At 51.4% G+C, this 24590-nt stretch overlaps 1 protein-coding gene across 1 annotated transcript in view; it reads right to left on the reverse strand.

The window, feature by feature from the left end:
- RPS6KC1 (ribosomal protein S6 kinase C1) overlaps positions 1 to 24590 on the reverse strand; it is a 166717-nt gene that overhangs the window by 120744 nt on the left and 21383 nt on the right. Inside the window, exons 4-5 of the mRNA XM_083175184.1 lie at positions 9870 to 9985; positions 3795 to 3885 (exon numbers count right to left, since the gene is read on the reverse strand). Coding sequence (XP_083031310.1) covers positions 3795 to 3885; positions 9870 to 9985 — 207 coding nt within the window. The remainder of the gene's footprint in view (positions 1 to 3794; positions 3886 to 9869; positions 9986 to 24590) is intronic.

Here is a 24590-nt window from a genome sequence, read left to right on the forward strand (position 1 = left end):
TGGCACAATGCTAGCAGAGAGAGACACAAAGGTGTAGGGAACAGAGGCACTGTGTAACATTCCTAAATATCACCCATGTGCTGGAACACTAGCCATCTGAGGAACAGTGACTGGGGTAATCTAAAGGTCCCTTTTGCACCTGTTAAGTTCCAGAAGTTCTAGGACAGTGGTGATCAGGGAATGCAGAACACTGCAGCGCCATTATCAGACGTGTGCAGCGCCTGCACAATCCTAGGACTGACTCACCTTATACGATACACTACACCACCAGCCATGTATACACAGCACGGACAGAGATTGAACAATACCGTCAACCAGTGTCCTCTGCGATGATCAGCGAAACAGTCCGTCATTACAAAGGATACACGGAAATGGTTAACCGTGATAGAATAAAAGTGAGCCTGCGTTGACAGCAAAATATGTGTTTTCATGCGTCTTCGACATACACAACATTAAAATAGAATTCTTAGCATCCTTCATAAAAATGCCATTTACTTGCCCTGCAAAATTAGCAGTTGATTAATTCAGATTCTGTAGATTATTGTGGGTCACCATTGACAGCTGTATTATGTGCAATCATTGTCGCTGAGTGCCACAACACTTAATTGGCACTGTCACTTAAAGGAAAAAAATAAAAAATAAAAACGAAACAGAAAAAAAAAAACCACCGATATTCATTTTTCAAGTGTTTTGAAGGCCGGTTTGAATACTGTTAACATTTCAAATTTGCATCTCTCAATCACAGATGTTTCCCAGATTCTGATACTAGACTCAATTCCAACCATTTATGTACTAAACTGGGCAGCATTATCTCCGTGTGACGGAAGGGCTGGACACAGCAACACTGCCACCAAGTGGGGAAAGAAGAACATGCCCATTGCTGAGTAACTCAGCCGTCTCCCCGACCTCTAATACAAATCGTTCACTTCTATGGTCAATTTCGTTCTTTCCGGACAATATATCGTTAGTAAAGTGGCGAAGCAACTGTTTTTTACATCCAATCTAATGCGCGGCAGCGTTAGTGTCGGATAGGAGCCTCTAGATCGCTCGTACTGCACCACTGATTTATCGGAATCGCATGGGATCAGATGGAAAATGAAGCGCTATTTATGCATGCAATATGTCGCATGTGACGTATCGCAGGAAGTTTGACTGGCATTTCCAGCCACCCTAGCCCCCTTATCCAGCTCATCAGATAGATCTTATGCAAAAATGACACCAAAGTACAATCGTACAATCGGATGGAATCCCTCACGGGAAGGTCAATGGGGAGTTCGCGGGAAATCGCACCCGACTTCAGGGTCAGACATATCATTGAATTGCATGGGGTCCTTAAGGCTTGGAAGGTACCTGGAAGGAGCGAGTGGCGCAGACGTACTGTACAGTACAACCCGCTGTCTGGCGTGTTAGAGAATGACGCTGGGTACAAACAGCTGCAGGATCGATGGCCGGGAACTGACTTGCTGCACTTTCAGGGACAATGTAAAACCCTGAAGATTTTGGGGCTGGATGATGGGTCTGTTCTAGCAACACTGGCACCATTGTTACCCAACTAACCCCTGGCGCATGGTGGCAGAGAATGGTGCCATGTCATTCCAGAATAAGTCAATCGCTTGGTTCAGGGGACTGAGAAGGCATAAGAATGTGGGATGGAATGTGCATCCAAATTCACAACGTTATGTATGGAATTGGGGTGTACATTCCGGCCATGTTGAGACTTGTAGTGCGACACAGAAAAATAAAAAGGACGCGGTTGGCGTTTCCCTGGTTGCGAGGCAGCAAATATACACAGTCTAGTGAGCCGGTCTGAATCCGGTTGCTACTTCTTATTACTGTAACATTTTCCTACATATATTGTAAAACAGGCCATCCCTAATATGCGAAGCCTTGGGGCGGGTGGGGTGTGCTGGCTTGGTTGGTCCCATGCGCTCTGGACTTTAATCGTAGAATGTTAGGGACCCACCTGATAGGGTCAGGGTACGTGGGTCCATATTATGCCAATTACATTTTATGGTGACCGATGGTTAAGTGTCAGTAACCATAAGCTACCAAATATTTCATGTAGCTGCGGCAATAATGAGGCACCACGTGCCTCATTGGAGAACACTGCGCCCAGTGTAAAGGAACATGTATTATTATATTAATAGATATATACTAGCTACGAACACTCTGCAGGACAGTGGTGATCACGCCGGTGACACAGAACTCTGGGGCTGTCTCTATGCAGGTGATCGGGATTCTCCCCTTATACAACACAGATCACCACACATGCTTTTTGAAGGTGAAGATGGGACACTCAGAAACCCCCCCCCCCCCCTCCCACCCCCATCACTGGAGGACCCAAGCGCTCAGAGTCAGGGCTGTAGGTTGGTGACTTACACGGACTCATCAATAAAACAATCATGGGAGAATGTTATGACCACTCAGGTGATAGAATACGTTCTACCCGAACATCACAGAGGAATGTAAGGAAATAAAGAAATCCTGAGCATCACCCCAGCCAATCAGATGCTCCTCTACTATAGGCTGGCACCGTTGCCCAGTAGCGCAAGAGGAGGAGACTCGAGTGAGTGTTCGCTCGTCTCCCTTTTGCGTCACAGGAACGCTCCTGCAGGAGTATAGGTGATCCGCATGATCAGAGGGCAGAGCTCACGGGACGAGGATCAGGGAACACATGGGCAGGGTGCAGTGGATGGAGGTGCGGGAGGGCAGGCAGGACGCCAGTGTAAGGAGGGAGCAGATACAGGATTGCGGTAGCTCTATATGTGCCACATAATTATATGAGGTAAGGGTGGAATTTCGGGGATAGTGCTGCTGTAACTAAGTGCTTGTGGGCCCCTTCCTGCTCAGTGGACAGCTCAGAGAGGCCTTTCCCACGGAGTGGCCCGCTCCCGGGGGCCCTTCCCGCTCAGTGGCCTTCTCCATGGGGCCCTTCCTGCTCAGTGACCCTCTCATCACACATTACCCTGGCTGCTTGCGGTACCTGATCTGCGCATTTTACACACACAGATCCTGCGCGTTCCTCTCGGCCTCTGTTGCCTTTTGCTGCTGATTTTCTCTATCTATACCTTAACCCCCTGCTTGTGATCTGGGACCCCGGCCAGACACATGTAAATAACACCCCTCTTACATAGTCCCTGAGGTCCCTCTAGCAGCTGAACATAAACAGAAATATACAGTCGGCAGCACAATGGGCGCGATTGACTCAAAAGACACAAACACGGAAAAACTGTACACAAGGTGAGATGCGTTCCGCACTGTATGTTCAGTGCACGTGCCAACTTTACCAAACGCCATCACCAGTACGTCCTGCAAAAGTCGCCCTAAACGGCAATATAGGAGTCGCCCTTACCGCCCTTTACCAATGTGAGGCGCCTCTATGGTTGTAAGAGTTTGATTTGCACAGAATGATCGCAGGTCTTGGTGGCCGCACAGGGGCGCATTCCCTCTCTGAGCACAAGCAGAAGGCGTTACACAACTGCCCCATGGACGTCAGTTTCTACATTGTGACTGCTGAACGCAGGAGAGACGGAAGCCCTTGCGGAGATTACTCCGCCCCCGCGCCACACCACAGGGACATCAGACCCTCTGCTGGTTCCTGTCACCAATGATGTGCAGTATTTACAATTAATTACCAGATATCTATATAGCATATTACATAGACATATTACATAGACATATTACGCGGATCAGACCCTGCACCAGAGGAGCTTACAATCTATATTCCCCACCACACGGACACACCTAATGGGGAGGGACCAGGAGAGGAAGAGACCCAATCATACTACACTCACCTTCAGAGCTACAGTCAGACAGACTGTCAGGAAAATCTCCGAACGGTTCTGCTGGACCAATCAGATCAGACCCATCATGCACCTCTCCACCCTGCAAGAAGCACAAAGCGCCAGGTGTTACACAGCTGCTGCCTTTGCTCAGGTATTTTACAGAATCCTTAAAGCTGCATTTAAGGTCAGACAAGCTCTGACAGACAATGGTAAAGCAGCCGTTGTAGGGTGTAAGTGGCCTTGCTGATTGTAGTGGTGATCACGTAAAAGCTGGTCATAAACGTCCGCTCGTTACATCTCCTGTGAATGGGATTCGGTAACTGTGTCCCGTACCTTGATGAGGGAGCCGGACGCGCCAGGATCCGCTGCTGTATTTCTGGTGGACTCTGCTTCCGATGCACCAACTACTGTACTGTGGTCTGTGTGCTTCTAATCAGTAGCGTGTGGCCACAGTGTAACTAATGCCATGAATCTGGGCGGACTCTCCTTAGTGTGATGTCTATAAGTGTTCTCAGCTTATCAGTCATAAGACACAAAACATCTCCATCATCCAGGGCTACAGGGTAACTAACCCTAATCCCGTACTCTGGGTGTGATTCTCTAAGGATTCGCATTGGGGACCGATGGTGCGGTTCTGCGAATGCGTTTAGGCCAATATACGCATGTGCACGGCCGATGTACGAAAGTGGCAACAATCACTGCGCCAAGGCATTTGAACAGGGGGTTGCGGGCAGTGGGCGGACAGGGGGCTGGCACATGGGAACGACCAAGGACAATGCTGTGCGCCCCGATGCGAACGCAGGCGGGTTTAAGACTGCGCCTTACAAAACAAAATTCTCGTTTCGTCAGTTTAGACTGACTATTTTTTTGTGAGGGGGGGGATCATTCAACGATCGCCGACTATCGAATGATTCCCCCCCCCCCCCCTGTCAGCTACACATCCATTCGCAAGCTTCCGAGGGGATATCTGGAGCAGCGGGGCAGCCGGTTTTGGGTGTACATTCGTCCAGCGGGTGGCGTTAAGCCGCTCGATGAGCAGCAAACGACCGCTGCTTAGCAAGCTGTGCCGAATCAGGCCCTCTGTGCACACCTGGTGAGTGCGGCTCACCACTATGATCTGATGTGTTCTTTATGTGTCGTTATTGAGCCCATGATTGTTAGGTTCTAACCTTTCTTTATATTTTATGTAGCGGGGAATAAATATCGTACGTCATTTCTACAGGACCTCAAATGTCCTAATGTGCCAGATTGTCAGACTGCATCTGATCTCTCGTCCAAAGTGAGGGGCGCAATGCCCTGGGGGATGGGGGGGGGGCTGAGATGGCGAGAGCCGGATGCACCCGGATGTAGATACATTTCAGCAGCTTGATTGAAAGCCCTCTAGTGGTTGCCATAGGGGACATATTTGAATATAGACTTTAGAACCTAAAAAGACCAAATTCTGTTCCTGGAGTTGTAACTATATAAATGTACAGTGGAAGGTGTAGGTTTCATAGGTAAATGCCGCGCTGCCCAGCTTTGCATGGTTGTGTTTTATTTTCATACAATGGATTAATTCCTATGTATCAGATATAAAATCCTAACACCGCCATCATTGCTGCAGCCACGCCAGGTCTCAGGACACCCAGCTAGCGTCAGTCATGGCAAACAGGCAATTCCACTCACTAGAACGCACCAGGAGACGGACTCATCTTATATGTAACATTTGTACATCTCAGTGCGACTGAGTCTCTGAATCTGCATACAGAGTGCTACAATGTAGCAGCCTTGTCTTTTCCAATACAATTTCTGTATCCAGCCTCAGTCACACACAGTATACAAGTGTCCCTTATCCGGATATCCGTTATCCAAATTATTCAAAAACCATAGTTCCGGTGATGTACTTATTATTTGTTAAAAGAACTACTGAGGATATGATAAGTAACTGGCACTACTGGGGACATGATAAGTAACTGGCACTACTGGGGACATGATAAGTAACTGGCACTACTAGGGACGTGATAAGTAACTGGCACTACTGGGGACATGATAAGTAACTGGCACTACTAGGGACGTGAAAAGTAACTGGCACTACTAGGGACGTGATAAGTAACTGGCACTACTGGAGACGTGATAAGTAACTGGCACTACTGAGGACATGATAAGTAACTGCCACTACTGGGGATATGATAAGTAACTGGCACTACTGAGGACATGATAAGTAACTGGCACTACTGGGGACATGATAAGTAACTGGCACTACTAGGGACGTGATAAGTAACTGGCACTACTAGGGACGTGATAAGTAACTGGCACTACTGGAGACGTGATAAGTAACTGGCACTACTGGAGACGTGATAAGTAACTGGCACTACTAGGGACGTGATAAGTAACTGGCACTACTAGGGACGTGATAAGTAACTGGCACTACTGGAGACGTGATAAGTAACTGGCACTACTAGGGACGTGATAAGTAACTGGCACTACTGGAGACATGATAAGTAACTGACACTACTGGAGACGTGATAAGTAACTGGCACTACTGGAGACGTGATAAGTAACTGGCACTACTGGAGACGTGATAAGTAACTGGCACTACTGGAGACGTGATAAGTAACTGGCACTACTGGAGACGTGATAAGTAACTGGCACTACTGGAGACGTGATAAGTAACTGGCACTACTGGAGACGTGATAAGTAACTGGCACTACTGGAGACGTGATAAGTAACTGGCACTACTAGGGACGTGATAAGTAACTGGCACTACTAGGGACGTGATAAGTAACTGGCACTACTAGGGACGTGATAAGTAACTGGCACTACTGGAGACATGATAAGTAACTGGCACTACTGGAGATGTGATAAGTAACTGGCACTACTGGAGACGTGATAAGTAACTGGCACTACTGGAGACGTGATAAGTAACTGGCACTACTGGGGACGTGATAAGTAACTGGCACTACTGGGGACATGATACTGTATGTAACTGGCACTACTGGAGACGTGATAAGTAAGTGGCACTACTGGGGATGGGAGATGTAACCGGCACTACTGGGGACGGGAGCCGTAACGGGCACTACTGGGAACATGCTATATATCTGGCACTTCTGAGGACAGGATATATATCTGGCACTACTGAGGACAGGATATATATCTGGCACTACTGGGGACATGATATGTAACTGGCACTTTCTGGATACATGCTGTCTTAAAACACGTACGCCAGTTGCCCTAAATGTTAGAGTTGTCAGCTTGCATTTGTATACCCTTTTTTCTGTGACAAACATCCCCCTTTTTTTTCTAACACAAAAGGATTTACCTGTGTCAAAATATACATTATTGTTACAAATTCTTTGGCCGCGTATTAATTATTCCTGACTACCCATAAGTCAGCTACAAGTCAGGATTGTATATAACTGCTCTCTATACCAAATCCTGGCCAAACACCAGGCAATTCTGACTACGTCTAAATCAGCAATCTCCTAAGTCAGCAATACTTTTTTCTGTGAAAAACATCCCCCTTTTTTGTCCATCACAAAAGGATTTACTTGTATCAAAATATATATTACAGTCATAAATTTCTTGGCCACGTATTAAATATTTCTGACTACCCACAAGTCAGTTACAAGTCAGGATTGTATGTAACTGTTACTCTTTATACTAAATCCTGGCCACACACCAGGTAATTCTGACCACCTCTAAATCAGCAATCTATGTGAACGTACATAATTGTTGGGCATCGCATGGTTAAGGATTTACTATTTATTTGACTACATATTTTCTGTACAGATAAATATCATCCCTCATCAAACTATCCCTACAGCATGGAGTGGTGATCAGTGAAACTAATACTGACACCAGCTATACTGCTCCCGGAGTGGAGATAAGGGTACAATTACTCATTTTTGAGACCAAGTCCTGGGACTTTTCAAACTTTCTACTTCCGTTTGGCCTAATCTGTGACTACTATCACTCTCATCTACCATTGGACATCTGTGACGGATGGTGGACAGCAGATTTTGTCAGAAAGAATGAACTAGAATAAACCCCATTGTGACTTGTTTTCTTGTTGGGGACATGATATGTAACTGGCACTACTGGGGACATGATATGTAACTGGCACTACTGGGGACATGATAAGTAACTGGCACTACTGAGGACATGATATGTAACTGGCACTACTGGGGACATAATATGTAACTGGCACTACTGGGGACATAATATGTAACTGGCACTACTGAGGACATGATATGTAACTGGCACTACTGAGGACATGATATGTAACTGGCACTACTGGGGACATGATATGTAACTGGCACTACTGGGGACATGATAAGTAACTGGCACTACTGAGGACATGATATGTAACTGGCACTACTGGGGACATAATATGTAACTGGCACTACTGGGGACATAATATGTAACTGGCACTACTGAGGACATGATATGTAACTGGCACTACTGAGGACATGATATGTAACTGGCACTACTGAGTACATGATATATAACTGGCACTACGGGAGACATGATGTGTAACTGGCACTACTGGGGACATGATATGTAACTGGCACTACTGAGTACATGATATGTAACTGGCACTACTGAGTACATGATATATAACTGGCACTACGGGAGACATGATGTGTAACTGGCACTACTGGGGACATGATATGTAACTGGCACTACTGGGGACATGATATGTAACTGGCACTACTGGGGACGTGATATGTAACTGGCACTACTGGGGACGTGATATGTAACTGGCACTACTGGGGACGTGATATGTAACTGGCACTACTGAGAACATGATATGTAACTGGCACTACTGAGAACATGATATGTAACTGGCATTACTGAGGACAGGATATGTAACTGGCACTACTGGGGGCATGATATGTAACTGGCACTACTGAGGACATGATATGTAACTGGCACTACTGAGTACATGATATATAACTGGCACTACTGGGGACATGATGTGTAACTGGCACTACTGGGGACGTGATATGTAACTGGCACTACTGGGGACGTGATATGTAACTGGCACTACTGAGAACATGATATGTAACTGGCACTACTGAGAACATGATATGTAACTGGCATTACTGAGGACAGGATATGTAACTGGCACTACTGGGGGCATGATATGTAACTGGCACTACTGAGGACATGATATGTAACTGGCACTACTGGGGACATGATATGTAACTGCCACTACTGGGGACATGATATGTAACTGGCTCTAAATATGTGCAAGAAAATGATTGCTTTATTCAAATTCAGTGCCGGAGACTGTACAAACTTTGCTTCATTTTTTTACACCTTGTTTCATGCACAAATAAAATATATTTGTGTGTATTTTATGTGTTTGATGTGTTTATACGACATAAATGCATATTGTGTGATCACACCTGGGTCCCGTCCTCGAGAAACCTCATTGAAATATACAAATATTCTGAAATACAGAATAATCCGTTGTCCAAGATGCGTCTGGTCCCGAGCACTTTGGATAAGAGACACTGAACTCCACATTATTCAGCACAGTCTCCTGGGCCTTCTGGCTGTGCGATGGGAGTACTATTGAAGGTGGGATGTTGCTATGGGCAACCAACTAATAAGAAGTAGAAACTGATTGGTTGCTATGGGCAACACCCTTCTGCAACAGAACTTCCATATGTACCTCGTCACGTTGCAGCAAATGTTAAATAAATAGGCGCGGTATAGGACACAGGCAAAGTCTAGGTGGACAGTGACAAAAGGGCAATATGAGCTTTTCCAAGTTTTTTGGGTGTCATTGTCAATACCGGAGCGCGTGAACCCCCCCCCCAATTAGTGTAGTGCGTACTCTTGCATGGCTCACTGCACTCGTCATGTTTCGGGCCTGGTGCCGCGCTCCGCTGCCTATGCGCTCGGCCCAATTTACCATTCTCTATCGGCGTCCACGTGGATGATAAACGCATGGAAAAGTCCAAATGAAAATGTAAAAAAAAAAAAAAAATTTGTCGACCGTTGCCCAGTTGATCTTTAGCTCGTGTCGACCTTTTGTCACTGTTGACACAATATGAAGCCCGGGCAACAAATAGTAACATGATAATTGCCATTTACCTTGAAAAAGTCCTCTAGCTGAGCGCTGTTATAGAGAGCCGGGATATTAGCGGAGAACTGCAGCAGATCCTCGGCGCACTGACGCCGCTCCTCAATCACGCACTCATCAAACCGCCCTGGAACACAGGAGTGTCGTTAGAAGGGAGAGATACAGACTGGGAGAGATACAGTGTTACATCTCCCATTGCATGAGTGACAGAGACATCAGACATCACACATTGGCTACAAGGAAGAGACAGAGGCCTGAGCTGCCCAATCAGCAGAACGGGGACCTGCAATACCGCTGCTTCGTTCTGTAAGTGATCTGTATAAACACATTTACATGACCGTTCTCTTGTTTTACTTTCAGCCCATTCATTGGCCATCTAACCGACCGAGTGCGCTACTGCCAACGCAGCACACCAATCCTATGCACCAGTCATTGGCCATCTTACCGACTGATTGCGCTACTGCCAACGCAGCACACCAATCCTATGCACCAGTCATTGGCCATCTAACCGACTGATTGCGCTACTGCCAACGCAGGACACCAATCCTATGCACCAGTCATCGGCCATCTAACCGACCGAGTGCGCTACTGCCAACGCAGCACACCAATCCTATGCACCAGTCATTGGCCATCTAACCGACCGAGTGCGCTACTGCCAACGCAGCACACCAATCCTATGCACCAGTCATTGGCCATCTAACTGACCGAGTGCGCTACTGCCAACGCAGCACACCAATCCTATGCACCAGTCATTGGCCATCTAACCGACCGAGTGCGCTACTGCCAACGCAGCACACCAATCCTATGCACCAGTCATTGGCCATCTAACCGACCGAGTGCGCTACTGCGCCGCTACTGCCAACGCAGCACACCAATCCTATGCACCAGTCATTGGCCATCTAACCGACCGAGTGCGCTACTGCCAATGCAGCACACCAATCCTATGCACCAGTCATTGGCCATCTAACCGACGAGTGCGCTACTGCCAACGCAGCACACCAATCCTATGCACCAGTCATTGGCCATCTAACTGACCGAGTGCGCTACTGCCAACGCAGCACACCAATCCTATGCACCAGTCATTGGCCATCTAACTGACCGAGTGCGCTACTGCCAACGCAGCACACCAATCCTATGCACCAGTCATTGGCCATCTAACCGACCGAGTGCGCTACTGCCAACGCAGCACACCAATCCTATGCACCAGTCATTGGCCATCTAACCGACCGAGTGCGCTACTGCCAACGCAGGACACCAATCCTATGCACCAGTCATCGGCCATCTAACCGACCGAGTGCGCTACTGCCAACGCAGCACACCAATCCTATGCACCAGTCATTGGCCATCTAACCGACCGTGTGCGCTACTGCCAACGCAGGACACCAATCCTATGCACCAGTCATTGGCCATCTAACCGACCGAGTGCGCTACTGCCAACGCAGGACACCAATCCTATGCACCAGTCATCGGCCATCTAACCGACCGAGTGCGCTACTGCCAACGCAGCACACCAATCCTATGCACCAGTCATTGGCCATCTAACCGACCGAGTGCGCTACTGCCAACGCAGCACACCAATCCTATGCACCAGTCATTGGCCATCTTACCGACTGATTGCGCTACTGCCAACGCAGCACACCAATCCTATGCACCAGTCATTGGCCATCTAACCGACTGATTGCGCTACTGCCAACGCAGGACACCAATCCTATGCACCAGTCATCGGCCATCTAACCGACCGAGTGCGCTACTGCCAACGCAGCACACCAATCCTATGCACCAGTCATTGGCCATCTAACCGACCGAGTGCGCTACTGCCAACGCAGCACACCAATCCTATGCACCAGTCATTGGCCATCTAACTGACCGAGTGCGCTACTGCCAACGCAGCACACCAATCCTATGCACCAGTCATTGGCCATCTAACCGACCGAGTGCGCTACTGCCAACGCAGCACACCAATCCTATGCACCAGTCATTGGCCATCTAACCGACCGAGTGCGCTACTGCGCCGCTACTGCCAACGCAGCACACCAATCCTATGCACCAGTCATTGGCCATCTAACCGACCGAGTGCGCTACTGCCAATGCAGCACACCAATCCTATGCACCAGTCATTGGCCATCTAACCGACGAGTGCGCTACTGCCAACGCAGCACACCAATCCTATGCACCAGTCATTGGCCATCTAACTGACCGAGTGCGCTACTGCCAACGCAGCACACCAATCCTATGCACCAGTCATTGGCCATCTAACTGACCGAGTGCGCTACTGCCAACGCAGCACACCAATCCTATGCACCAGTCATTGGCCATCTAACCGACCGAGTGCGCTACTGCCAACGCAGCACACCAATCCTATGCACCAGTCATTGGCCATCTAACCGACCGAGTGCGCTACTGCCAACGCAGGACACCAATCCTATGCACCAGTCATCGGCCATCTAACCGACCGAGTGCGCTACTGCCAACGCAGCACACCAATCCTATGCACCAGTCATTGGCCATCTAACCGACCGTGTGCGCTACTGCCAACGCAGGACACCAATCCTATGCACCAGTCATTGGCCATCTAACCGACCGAGTGCGCTACTGCCAACGCAGGACACCAATCCTATGCACCAGTCATCGGCCATCTAACCGACCGAGTGCGCTACTGCCAACGCAGCACACCAATCCTATGCACCAGTCATTGGCCATCTAACCGACCGAGTGCGCTACTGCCAACGCAGGACACCAATCCTATGCACCAGTCATTGGCCATCTAACCGACCGAGTGCGCTACTGCCAACGCAGGACACCAATCCTATGCACCAGTCATTGAAACTCTGCAAGCAAGGGCGACTGGTGAGCGACGTAATTGGGGGTTATTCAGTCATTATTGAATGTCCGAGCGATTATCAATAGACTGCGCTTGCATACGACCCTTAGTACCCCTGCGTGAGGCCGTCTGTTATAAAAGGTGGTTTACAAGAAGCCGGCTTTTGGGGAGTGGTAAGCAGCCGTTTTCTAGAAGTGTCAGGGAAAACACAGGCATGCCCAGATGTCTGAGGGGAGGGGCTGTGATGTCATCTCTGGCCCTGATCAATCGGATCGACAAGACTTTATATGGCACCGCCAAATCGCCTCCTTCTGTGCCAGTCGCATTGGGTGCCCATTTTTGCACAACCGCGTCTGCGGCAAAAAGTGGTGCTCCTGGAGGAACCCAACAGCCTCCTCCTCGCTGTTAGGGAGGGTAAACACGTTTGGTGCCGATGCTTCTGCCATCATTAATAAGCTGTGTGCTGGAGCTCTGAGGGATGCTGCTAATCTATCACAGATTCACCTCAGAGTGATTCTGACAGAGGGGACTTTCTTTTCGGGCTGCCGTCTCCCTTTTCTCACCTGTGAGATTTGTGTACTTTTGGGCACAGGAGCTCACCTCAATTACCTTTTGTGAGCAGGAGCTGCACCTCTCCAATAAAACTGTAGTGCAGTACAACAGCTGGATGAGGGAGGCCTGTACTGCAGATCTGTTGGCCCAGTCGCAGCGTATTGGTGGGCCTGGACAAACATTGGAGGTCGACGAGACTCTGTATGTAAAACGAAAATACAATGTCGGCCGTGTATTGCCCCAACGGGTATTTTGAGGGATATGTCGTGAAAGTGGCCTGTGCTTCCTTGCCCAAGTACCAACTCGGGATGCAGGAACTCTGAGTCATAACAGAAAATGTCGAGCCGGGCACAACGATTATGTCGGACTGTTGGCGAGGATATAGTTCGGCCCAATTGGAGCAGGCTGGTTATACACATGCCCGTGTTAACCACCATTTCAACTTTGTTGACCCGGATACTGGCGCACACATCCAGACAATTGACGCCTTTGGGGCGCCTGCAAATGGCGGAACAAGCGCCAACGGGAGACTGCACGGCACCATCTCCAGTCCTACTCGGAGGAATTACTCTGGAGGAAGTGCTTGGCTGGAGAGAAAGGATCCTCAATGCACTGACACTCATTTAATGTGCATTTTCTGTATATTATCTATGTTTTAATGTTTTTTAATCATACATTTGTTCTTATTCTTGTTCTTGTAAATGAATTTGTCATCACTTTAATCATTATGCTTATTCTGAATTTGATTATTACTAAATTTCTACAGTTAATCATTAAAACGTGTTGTCGTTACTGTGTCAGAAGAATTATACTGAAGGTGTGAATGTGTCCTAAAAACAGCATCACTATCCACGTCAGCCCGAAGCGTGGTGAGCGCAGCGAGCCCCGCGAGGGGCGGTGGTACGCGTCCTCCGACCTTTTCATACCCCCACTATCCATGTCAGCGTGGAGTTGATTTCATATAGTGTGGCGAGCACAACGAGCGCGAAGCGTGGCGAGCTTAGCGAGCCCCGCGAGGGGACGCGGATTACTTCACATGTATTCCGCGTCAGCTCACCACGCTTCGGGCTCGCTGCGCTCGCCACACTATATAAAATAGACTCCACGCCAACGTGGATAGTGGGGGTATGAAAAGGTCGGAGGACACGTACCGCTGCGCTCGCCACGCTTCGGGGTGGCGTGGATACTGGGGTCTCATTGTAAGCACCCATCACAGCACGTCATGGGTGCTTGTACAATTTTATATCGCATCGAATCGCATTTGGTGCCATACGATCCAATGCGATATAAAATTGTATAACCACTCCTGAACAGATATTTCATCGCATCGTATCACATTGTATGCCGTGTACGATGTGATACGATATTTAATCGCATCGTACAGCACTATAAATGTTGCACGATGCGATGCGATTTCACTACACTGAATAGCCCGCTACGCAAATGCCGAAGTGGGCGCCGTGATAATACACAAGTACCATGTGTATTGAACTGTGGCGCTCTGTTACCTGTACTCTATTTTTTGTTATTTATTCAATGTAATACTAAGTTTTGTCTCCCTGTACTGTTCCTTTGTATGGCGCTGCGAAACACTTGTGGCGCTTTATAAATAAAATAATAATTAGTATAGGAGCACAAATCCCGGATTGGCCGATACAGCTTAGCGCATGTTTACGCCCTGGCGCAATGGGTGTAAATAACCCTCTGAGTCGCAGCATTACCTCCAGCTCAGGTGACAGAGTCTCCTCTTATCTCCTGTGTCACTGTTCCCGTAATGTCGGCTGCAAACACTGGGAATAGTGACAAAGGAGATAACAGGAGACTCTCACAGGAAACACATCGCTTTGGGAGCACTGCAAATATGGATAAGCCAACAGCGACATTGTGTGTTATTACATGGGGTCTCTGCCTGATTTATAACTGGAACAGGCTGATGCTATCTCTCCCCTATGGCTGGCAATGGACAGCAGGTTGGGACTGAACGTGCAGATAAGACAGTTCTGTTATCACAACGCCACAAACTGGGGACCCTGCGTTTGTTTCCTGCGGTGACTGAAGGGGGGGGGGGGGGGGGGTGCTGCAAGCACAGGGGGATGCTCCTTAGTGTGGTCTGATCACAACAGTTCCGCATTTACCCCCTGACCTCTTGTTTGTAAAGAGTGTGAGAACAGGACGCATTAAGAAAACACCCCTGAGGGTCACTGGACAAAGTGATTCTGTCCCGACTCCCCACAGGCGCCTTCCTATGGGTCGCCTGCAAAATCAAACGATGCAGAAATCCCTGCGGCTGACATTGATTTGTCCCCCTATAAGCAACTCCCTGTAACCTATGCCCAACTCCCTGTAACCTACGCCCAACTCCTTGTACCCTACGCCCAACTCCCTGTAACCTACGCCCTGTAACCTACACCCAACTCCCTGTACCCTACGCCCAACTCCCTGTACCCTACGCCCAACTCCCTGTAACCTACGCGCAACTCCCTGTACCCTATGCCCTGTAACCTACGCCCAACTCCCTGTACCCTACGCCCAACTCCCTGTAACCTACGCCCAACTCCCTGTACCTTACGCCCAACTCCCTGTACCCTACGCCCAACTCCCTGTACCCTACGCCCAACTCCCTGTACCCTACGCCCAACTCCCTGTACCCTACGCCCAACTCCCTGTACCCTACGCCCAACGCCCTGTACCCTACGCCCAACGCCCTGTACCCTACGCACAACGCCCTGTAACCTACGCCCAACTACCTGTACCCTACACCCTACGCCCAGGGCCCTGTAACCTACGCCCAACTCCCTGCAACCTATGCCCAACTCCCTATAACCTACGCCCAACTCCCTATAACCTACGCCCTGTAACCTACGCCCAACTCCCTGTAACCTACGCCCAACTCCCTGTAACCTACGCCCAACTCCCTGTAACCTACGCCCAACTCCCTGTACCCTACGCCCAACTCCCTGTACCCTACGCCCAACTCCCTGTACCCTACGCTAGGGTGGCCAATCCCAGGATCGGGATCGGCGGGATCCCGGGATTTGGCCCCCAAAACGCCGGGATTTCAATCCCGGGATTGGCGTTTCCAATCCCGGGATTTCGGGATTAGACTGCGCATGCGCGCAGTCTAATGCCGGGCAGCGTCTGAGCATCGCTCAGACGCTGCCCGACTTCTCCCGGCAGCACTGTGTGCAGCGTGACCTCTCAGCGTGAGATCAGGGGTCACGCTGCGCAGGCAGAGGATGCGCCCGGCATTGTAATGCCGTGCCGGACAGCGCGCCCACCCACCCGCCCAGCCCAAGCACCCACCCAGCCAGCCAGCGCGCCCACTCGCCCAGCCCAAGCGCCCACAGCCAGCGCGAAGCCAGCACGCCAGTGGCATGGACGACCCGTCCCCCCACCCGGCAACCATCAAATGTAAGTTTGTGGGGCAGTCTTTTAATTAGGAAAGCCAATCCCGGGATCCCGGGATTGAGCATTTTTCAATCCCGAATCCCGGGATTGAAAAAATGCCCCGGGATTGGCTTCCCTACCCTACGCCCAACTCCCTGTAACCTACGCCCTGTAACCTACGCCCAACTCCCTGTAACCTACGCCCAACTCCCTATATCTTATATACAACTCCCTATATCCAACTCCCTCTACCCTATACCAGGGGTGGGCAATTAGCTGTCATCCAGCTGTTGATGAACTACACATCATTTTCAGCATGGCCAAATAGCAAAGCTGAGGCAAGACATGCTAGAATGTGTAGTTCATCATCAGCTGGAGGACAGCTTATTGCCCACACCTGCCCTATACCCTAAATTCAACTCACTTTACCCAACTTTTGCCCAACTAGCAATCCACTGGGAGCTCCCCACCCTGTCCCCAGACATCAGCTATCGTCTGCCCCATGCTGACACGGGTGGAGGAAGCAGCGGCATTAATCCTACAGGTGTTAGCAGGAACCCCCAGAGACACTGCACATCCAGCGGCCAGACACAGAGGGACCCGATTCCTGACCGCACACTACTCCTCCGCTACCGGAGACTGCACACAGCCAGACACATAGGGGCCCGATTCCTGACCGCACACTACTCCTCCGCTACCGGAGACTGCACACAGCCAGCGGCCAGACACATAGGGGCCCGATTCCTGACCGCACACTACTCCTCTGCTACCGAAGACAGTACACAGCCAGCGGCCAGACACATAGGGGCCCGATTCCTGACCGCACACTACTCCTCTGCTACCGAAGACAGTACACAGCCAGCGGCCAGACACAGAGGGGCCCGATTCCTGACCGCACACTACTCCACTACCGGAAACAGCACACAGCCAGCGGCCAGACACAGAGGGACCCGATTCCTGACCGCACACTACTCCTCCGCTACCGGAGACAGCACACAGCCAGCGGCCAGACACATAGGGGCCCGATTCCTGACCGCACACTACTCCTCCGCTACCGGAGACTGCACACAGCCAGCGGCCAGACACATAGGGGCCCGATTCCTGACCGCACACTACTCCTCTGCTACCGAAGACAGCACACAGCCAGCGGCCAGACACAGAGGGGCACGATTCCTGACCACACACTACTCCACTACCGGAGACAGCACACAGCCAGCGGCCAGACACAGAGGGACCTGATTCCTGACCGCACACTACTCCTCCACTACCGGAGACACTACACAGCCAGCGGCCAGACACAGAGGGACCCGATTCCTGACCGCACACTACTCCTCCGCTACCGGAGACTGCACACAGCCAGCGGCCAGACACATAGGGGCCCGATTCCTGACCGCACACTACTCCTCTGCTACCGAAGACAGTACACAGCCAGCGGCCAGACACATAGGGGCCCGATTCCTGACCGCACACTACTCCTCTGCTACCGAAGACAGCACACAGCCAGCGGCCAGACACAGAGGGGCCCGATTCCTGACCGCACACTACTCCACTACCGGAGACAGCACACAGCCAGCGGCCAGACACAGAGGGGCCCGATTCCTGACCGCACACTACTCCACTACCGGAGACAGCACACAGCCAGCGGCCAGACACAGAGGGACCTGATTCCTGACCGCACACTACTCCTCCACTACCGGAGACACTACACAGCCAGCGGCCAGACACAGAGGGACCCGATTCCTGACCGCACACTACTCCTCCGCTACCGGAGACAGTACACAGCCAGCGGCCAGACACAGAGGGGCCCGATTCCTGACCACACACTACTCCTCTGCTACCAGAGACAGTACACAGCCAGCGGCCAGACACAGAGGGACCCGATTCCTGACCTCACACTACTCCTCCGCTACCAGAGACAGCACACAGCCAGCGGCCAGACACAGAGGGGCCCGATTCCTGACCGCACACTACTCCACTACCGGAGACAGCACACAGCCAGCGGCCAGACACAGAGGGACCTGATTCCTGACCGCACACTACTCCTCCACTACCGGAGACACTACACAGCCAGCGGCCAGACACAGAGGGACCCGATTCCTGACCGCACACTACTCCTCCGCTACCGGAGACAGTACACAGCCAGCGGCCAGACACAGAGGGGCCCGATTCCTGACCACACACTACTCCTCCGCTACCAGAGACAGTACACAGCCAGTGGCCAGACACAGAGGGACCCGATTCCTGACCTCACACTACTCCTCCGCTACCAGAGACAGTACACAGCCAGCGACCAGACACAGAGGGACCCGATTCCTGACCGCACACTACTCCTCCACTTCCGGAGACAGTACACAGCCAGCGGCCAGACACAGAGGGACCCGATTCCTGACCGCACACTACTCCTCCGCTACCGGAGACAGCACACAGCCAGCGGCCAGACACATAGGGGCCCGATTCCTGACCGCACACTACTCCTCCGCTACCGGAGACTGCACACAGCCAGCGGCCAGACACATAGGGGCCCGATTCCTGACCGCACACTACTCCTCTGCTACCGAAGACAGTACACAGCCAGCGGCCAGACACATAGGGGCCCGATTCCTGACCGCACACTACTCCTCCACTTCCGGAGACAGTACACAGCCAGCGGCCAGACACAGAGGGACCCGATTCCTGACCGCACACTACTCCTCCGCTACCGGAGACAGCACACAGCCAGCAGCCAGACACAGAGGGATCCGATTCCTGACCGCACACTACTCCTCCGCTACCGGAGACAGTACACAGCCAGCGCCCAGACACAGAGGGACCCGATTCCTGACCGCACACTACTCCTCCGCTACCGGAGACTGTACACAGCCAGCGGCCAGACACAGAGGGACTCGATTCCTGACCGCACACTACTCCTCCGCTACGGGAGACAGCACACAGCCAGCGACCAGACACAGAGGGACCCGATTCCTGACCGCACATTACTCCTCCGCTACCGGAGACTGTACACAGCCAGCGGCCAGACACAGAGGGGCCCGATTCCTGACCGCACACTACTCCTCCGCTACCAGAGACAGTACACAGCCAGCGACCAGACACAGAGGGACCCGATTCCTGACCACACACTACTCCTCCGCTACTGGAGACAGTACACAGCCAGCGGCCAGACACAGAGGGACCCGATTCCTGACCGCACACTACTACTCCGCTACCGGAGACAGTACACAGCCAGCGGCCAGACACAGAGGGACCCGATTCCTGACCACTAACTGCTCCTCCGCTACCGGAGACAGTACACAGCCAGCGGCCAGACACAGAGGGACCCGATTCCTGACCGCACACTACTCCTCCACTACCGGAGACAGTACACAGCCAGTGGCCAGACACAGAGGGACAGATTCCTGACCGCACACTACTCCTCCGCTACCGGAGACAGTACACAGCCAGCGGCCAGACACAGAGGGACCCGATTCCTGACCGCACACTACTCCTCCGCTACCGGAGACAGTACACAGCCAGCGGCCAGACACAGAGGGACCCGATTCCTGACCGCACACTACTCCTCCGCTACCGGAGACAGTACACAGCCAGCGGCCAGACACAGAGGGACCCGATTCCTGACCGCACACTACTCCTCCGCTACCGGAGACAGTACACAGCCAGCGGCCAGACACAGAGGGACCCGATTCCTGACCGCACACTACTCCTCCGCTACCGGAGACAGTACACAGCCAGCGGCCAGACACAGAGGGACCCGATTCCTGACCGCACACTACACCTCCGCTACCGGAGACAGCACACAGCCAGCGGCCAGACACAGAGGGACCCGATTCCTGACCGCACACTACTCCTCCGCTACCGGAGACAGTACACAGCCAGCGGCCAGACACAGAGGGACCCGATTCCTGACCGCACACTACTCCTCCGCTACTGGAGACAGTACACAGCCAGCAGCCAGACACAGAGGGACCCGATTCCTGACCGCACACTACTCCTCCGCTACCGGAGACAGTACACAGCCAGCGGCCAGACACAGAGGGACCCGATTCCTGACCGCACACTGCTCCTCCACTACCGGAGACAGTACACAGCCAGCGGCCAGACACAGAGGGACCCGATTCCTGACCGCACACTACTCCTCCGCTACCGGAGACAGTACACAGCCAGCGGCCAGACACAGAGGGACCCGATTCCTGACCGCACACTACTTCTCCGCTACCGGAGACAGTACACAGCCAGCGGCCAGACACAGAGGGGCAATTTTGGTACAATATATTTTCTTGCGACTGTTTGGACGGGAGTACATCGGACGTCACAAGTAAAATTGTACAGGTGTGTACGCGCGTATCGGCTGTTGTTTGTGGACTGTCCGTCGCGTCTATGGTCGGTCAAACGGTCGCAATGAAACAGGGATTGTATATATGTGTACCCAGCTTTACACTTTGCAGACAAAACTACGTGGCTAATTAAAAAGGTAAGAGAGCCGGGCTCCCAAGCTTACAATCTACATTGAAATGGGAATTTGGTCCAGCCAGACTGCAGAGGCTTTTGGTGGGATGTACGGTCCCGGTACATATGGATGTTGGCCTGGGGTCAGCGGGATGTGTAACTGCAGAAATACACCATGGGGGTTATTCTGGTTGATTCGCAAGGCTGCGAATTCGCAGCCATGCGAGTCCACCAAACCCCGCCCGGCGAACGACCGCCCCCCCCCCCCCCCAAAGTGCGGCTTCGCCCGAACAGCTGCGAATGGATGTTTTGCATAAACATCCATTCGCATGGCTCAGGTAACCGACCATCGAATGATGTTTAGCGTGCACGCCTATAAAAGTGACTTTTCAGTTACTTACATTTGCGTGCACGCTGGCGTGATATGGGCGGGCAGCTGACATCCCGTGATGTCAGCTAAACGCCCCCCACACCCGCGTCACTGCCTCATTACTAGTGTTGCCGCTAGGCTGTTTTAGCGGGGCGCTGCGCCCTGCCCGATTTTTACAGGGCAAAATGCGCCCTGCCCTGCTAGCAGCGACCCGCTAAAACAGCGTGGTGCCTGCCGTGGCTGTGTGCACGGGGAAGCGCAGCGCCGCCTTAGACGGCGATTCCCAGCGCTTCCCCGGCAGCACGGTAACTTCGGCGGTGCCGGCCCCGCCTCCTTTAGTGACGTCGCCGGCCAGGCCCGCCCCTTTTCGCAACGTCGCGGCCCGGGCACGCCCCTTTTCGTGACGTTGCTGCCCGGGACCGCCCACAATTGTGACTTCGGCGGGCCCGGTCTGCCCCCCTTGCGCTACGGCGCCCTGCTCGCCCTCATTTCTAGAGGGAACACTACATTACCATGAGAACGCCCAGCGTTCTCATGGGAACGCCCATGGAACGTTCCCATATGGTAATGGGGCAGCCCGGCGCCCCCCGCCCATCTCCACCATACGCCTGCACATGCGCAGACGCGCAACATCGGGCCTGAGTGTGAATAAGGCCCCATATGTATTGTTGTGCGCAGACTGTACAGAGGGGACAGAAATGATGTCGGCTTCTCCAGAATATGATAAGCTGCCTGGCAAGTTATCAGGGGAAGCGGAATAAGGCGCTTATTCTGGTTCACTCGGAAAGGCACAATCACTCTCTAATGGACAAAACCACGTGCACTGCAGGTGGGGCAGATGTAACATGTGCAGAGAGAGTTAAGGCCCCCATACATTAATCTGACTTTCCCGGGAAGCTGCAGGTGGCGGACGCCGGCGAGGGGACCAGGGAGCGGGGGATGGTAGCGGGGGTATGTCAGCAACCAGAGAGGCGGGCGGAGGGAGCAGAGGGGAGGGGGGGCGGTGCAGGGAGCCGGGCAGAGGAGGAAGCCTCTGCCCAGGAGCGGGGGGGGGGGGGGGGCGGGGAAGTGCAGGGAACCGGGCAGAAGACGCTGCAGCGGCACAGCGCCAGTGGCGGGAGCAGAGCATTTCAAAAAAGAAAAAGCCCATACAAACAAATAGGAAGCCATTGATTGGCTGAGACCTGCCGGGACAATCAGGTCTGACTTGTCCTTAGGATGTATGGGAGCCTTAACTCTCTCTGCACATGTTACATCTGCCCCACCTGCAGTGCACATGGTTTTGTACATTAGAGAGTGATTGTGCCTTTCCGAGTGAATCAGAATAACCCCCTAAATGCGCATGTTGGGGGGGGGGGGGGGTATTCAACAGATTGGGCGCAGGCTGCAAATACTCCTGTAACCGTGATGTGAAGCAGGTAATACGTGTGGATGAAAGATGCAGATCTTGCACAGAGAGAAGGGGGAACCTGATGGGATAAGCGAATAGATCTACGTCGTGTAATTAGAGTAACAGCTTTATGTGCAAGTAGAAGCATTTATAGTGACTTTACCCTGTGCAGGTCCTTTTTACTGCCTGGGGTGTTACTGTCTGCTGTGGTGCTTCTAGCACAGTCAAATCTGTCTTTCAGCAGAGAGATATAGACCAAGCTGTGCTAGAAGCACAACAGCAGACAGTGACACCCTAGGCAGGAAAAAGGAACTGCGCGGATTTTGAAAGCTGCAGGGTGCTAGAATGAACACGACTAGCCGCAGCGCTCAAAACAGACCATGGTAAAAAGAATTAACAGCACCCCATTACCAACAACAGTCACTTCTGCTGCCACATCTTAGGACGGGGCTCTTCTGGGACCCGAGACAGGTGTAAAAGTCTCACCCCTCTATCTATGAGCCTATTAATATCCAGCATGCAATTCTGCGCTACAAGACTGAACAGTCGCCATACAGGTGTGTAATTAGCGATGCACATCCTCACATAAAGAATGTCTGATATTCTATGAACAGGAGTTATCTTAGTTGTAGTCTACGGATAGACAGAATCTCAAATAGTGTCTGCACTTTAAGACGATTATTACATAAAATATAAATGCTATGAAATAAACCAGTCAATGAATAAATGAGTCAAAGGATTACACAATTGTAAGTAACCACAGGTCAGAGCGGTTAATCTCTGAGTTTAGACTTTAATGAATACTTACATCACAAAACCACTAGAGGGCGCACAACGCTGCATTAAGCAGAAATGAGTCACTCATGAACCAGAAAGCCTGTTACTGTATGTGCTGCTCATATGCAAATAAATCAGTGTGATATTTATCAGATAGAAATGCGCTCTGTATACAAAACAAGAATTTTACTGACGCAACTGTGGTGATGCAGGAGACAGTTTCCATGTATTGTGGAGTTTACCAGCATTCCGGGGTTCTCTAGCGGCCAGCACGGTCACCAAGACACCACCTCCATTGCCAGTCACAACTGGTGTGCCTACATCTGTACTCCGAATGCCACATACTGTACTCACACGTGTCTCGGCCATAGTGTAACAGCCATAAAGGCACCTACAGCCAGACACTGGAAACATCCAATAACGCTGACTCTTACAAAAGGCTGACTTTTACAACAGTTTACAAATATCTAATATTACAGCAGCATCTTCTCTACGGTTCTTCTGACACCGCGAGATTCTACTCGAGGCAAGACCTCATCCACCCAGGGTAAGATGGCTGCCTCACCTGGTACCTTCCAGGGGTGGAATATATAACCTGTGGAATTTATACCCAAAAAGCCTGCACCCACCTCTGCATTGTGCTTACTGTGCCCTCTAGGGTTCTTGGTTTTCCTGTGTGCTTTTCTAGTTGCTGTAATACAAATCCTTTGTATAATGTGTTTGCCTTATGTCTGTAGAGCAACTACGATGGAGCGATATATAAATACAATTATTATGGTCTATAGGCCTCCAACATGACATGTACACTGTATTGTGGTCCGATGTGTAGTGTACGATGGAGCGATATATAAATACAATTATTATGGTCTATAGGCCTCCAACATGACATGTACACTGTATTGTGGTCCGATGTGTAGTGTATGATCCTACTGTATCCAGCACTAAAAAGGCCCCCGGCACTCTGTGCTGGCCACGCCTCCTTTGTGTGTGACATC

Source organism: Crinia signifera, chromosome 3 (genome assembly GCF_055691185.1).
Source record: "Crinia signifera chromosome 3, ASM5569118v1, whole genome shotgun sequence".
Classification (NCBI taxonomy): Eukaryota; Metazoa; Chordata; class Amphibia; order Anura; family Myobatrachidae; genus Crinia; species Crinia signifera.